The sequence below is a fragment of the Bos grunniens genome, chromosome 25 (assembly GCF_055505025.1).
Source record: "Bos grunniens cultivar Pamir isolate PY7600 chromosome 25, Bosgru_T2T1.0, whole genome shotgun sequence".
In the NCBI taxonomy this organism is placed as follows: Eukaryota; Metazoa; Chordata; class Mammalia; order Artiodactyla; family Bovidae; genus Bos; species Bos grunniens.
The window spans coordinates 15027172-15029370 of record NC_141189.1 but is presented as its reverse complement, the minus strand read 5'-3'; the positions used below and the strand labels follow the sequence as shown (position 1 = coordinate 15029370).

Here is a 2199-nt window from a genome sequence, read left to right as displayed (position 1 = left end):
TGCAGATGGCTTCTCCAGCACCACGTTTCCAACTCATGTAGCTCCTCCGGAGCCCCAGTCCTGCCATGACAGGGGCCAACACCACCCAGCAGCCGTACTTTCCCCCAATTCTCCCCACCTTGGATGGCTTTGTCTCAGGATGCCTCCATTGAGATTCCTCTCCATGAATGACTTTTCTTGACACTCCAGATGGTAAGTTTGTTTTTTGTTTCTTTAATTTATATTTTGGCTGTGCTGGGTCTTCATTGCAGCACTCAGGCTTTCTCTAGTTGCTGCAGTCAGGGGCTGCTCTTCATTGCATTGCATGGGCTTCTCATTTCAGTGGCTTCTCTTGTAGAACGTGAACTCTAGGCATGCAGACTTAAGTAGTTGTGGCACATGGGCTTAGTTGCCACAAGGTACGTGGCATCTTCCTGGACCAGAGATGCAACCCTTGTCCCCTGCATTCTTAACCACTAGACCACCAGGGAAGCCCAAGATGGTAGGTTCTTGACACATTCTGGAGGGCAAATTTCCAGCAACTACCATTGTTACTGAAAGTTCAGCTTCCCTGTACACCAGTGCCAAAGAGAATCTCAGTTTTGGGTGAAATAGGTAAGGAGAGCTTTATTACTTCGCCAGGCAAAGGGCTTCTGCCTTGAAAAACTATGTGTCCCAACCCAGGATAATTTTTTTTTAAGACACCCAAATCTCTTTTAGTGGGAAAGTGAGGCAGTTGAGGTGGGGGTCTTACTGCACAGCTTGTCCATTGGCTCTGCTTCCTGAGTCCTGTGGCTTCATTACATCTGGCAGCTCGGGTGGGCTGGAGAAGGGCTCGATGCACACGTCTTCAAATGCCTCGTCTTCCCTGAAGGCTAGCCCCACAGTCACTGGGGCCTGAGGTAGTGCCATTTGGCTGGTGAAACCACACTCGCCCAATGTCTTGCTGTCATCCAGAAGCTGGTTGTCTTTATACAGCCGCTGCTCATCTGGTGGACGCTTGAGGATACCCTGGATGACGCGCTTCAACTCAAACACGGTGCTCGACTCCTTGGCCTCAGTGAAGATGGTGGTCTTGCCGCGCCGGATCATGAGGAACACATCCATTGCGGTGGCGGTGGCGGTGGCGGTGGCGGTGGCGGTGGCGGTGGCGGTGGCGGTGGCGGTGGCGGTGGCGTAGCTGCCTTTCCCCCTAGATTGCCAACCCAGGAGGATTGAATGAAGGGTTTTATAAAAGGGACTCCAAGGTGGGTCTCTGACAAGATTAGGGTGTGTTCACCTTTTCTCAGGTGATCTCATCTTGATGAGCTGCTCTGATCTCTTTAATCAAGTGGTTTCTTGATGGCTCCTCCCTTGATTAGCAATTCCCTTGATTCTGCCCTTTGGAACTTAGGAAAGGTCATGCAGGCTGGAGTCTCACAAGAAATATTGCAGCATGCAGCTTATGTAGGAGCAGAGAAATGGGGCCAGGAGCCAAGTAACAGAAAAGTCATGCATCTTGTAAACAGCGGGAGTCCATGGGCAGATAAGGAAAGCAGGCACCTTCAGACTTACAGGAAATTGAGTGATAAGGGACTGAACAGGCGACCAAGAAAGGTGAGGAAAGGCAGGAATCCCCTGCGTCCAAATGTAACCTTTTGCCCATTGTGCTGTCATTATGATAAGATTAGCCTCACAGATAAGAATAGTCATCAGGCATGTATACCATGACATTTCTACTCTAAGCTAAATAGGGACAAAATCCCTCCTTCCCTCAGTAAAATGAAGCTGGGATGAAAAAATCAGGAAGGTCAACGCCCAAACTCCTCATTCCCCAGGGAATATTCAGTCCCTTCATTCTTACCCTTCTCAAAACCAACTTGCCAAAGAAACCCTGGTTGGCAGCTCCTCACCTGCCTACCCACTCTCCCTTTGAGGCTGTATCCTTGCTTAAATAAACTTTTGCTTTACTTTCTAGACAAGTCTAGAAATGTTGCCCAAGTTGTCTGTGGGAAGATGGAAAAGCTAACTTTAATCTACTCAGAATAACAAAGAAGAATGATTTACTTGTTTAAAGAGTGGACTTGGGGACTTCCTGAGTGGTCCAGTGGCTAAGACTCCAAGCACCCAATGCAGGGGGCCAGGGTTTGATCCCTGGTCAGGAAACTAGACCCCACATGCCACAACTAAAGACCCTGCACACTGCAACAAAAACCAGGGAAGCCAAATGCATAAATAAAT

General features: G+C 48.9%; 1 protein-coding gene across 2 annotated transcripts; it reads right to left on the bottom strand.

Moving 5' to 3' along the window:
- Positions 1-223: 223 nt before the first annotated feature.
- Positions 224-1604, bottom strand: LOC147345055 (elongin-B-like). Of its 2 annotated transcripts, XM_086374768.1 has the most exons (2): positions 734-1197; positions 224-360 (listed from the first exon to the last, which is right to left on the bottom strand). In XM_086374768.1, the coding sequence occupies exons 1-2, from the start codon at positions 1084-1086 to the stop codon at positions 348-350; spliced, it is 366 nt and encodes a 121-aa protein (XP_086230894.1). In that variant the 5' UTR covers positions 1087-1197; the 3' UTR covers positions 224-347. The 2 variants fall into 2 exon arrangements, with proteins under 2 accessions (XP_086230894.1, XP_086230896.1); XM_086374770.1 differs by lacking the exon at positions 224-360 and having other exon boundaries at positions 580-1604.
- Between the last annotated feature and the right edge of the window lie 595 nt (positions 1605-2199).

What these genes read in the sequence shown, in the direction of transcription:
- LOC147345055 (XM_086374768.1), bottom strand. Translation starts at nt 1,086, where the DNA reads ATGGATGTGTTCCTCATGATCCGGCGCGGCAAGACCACCATCTTCACT.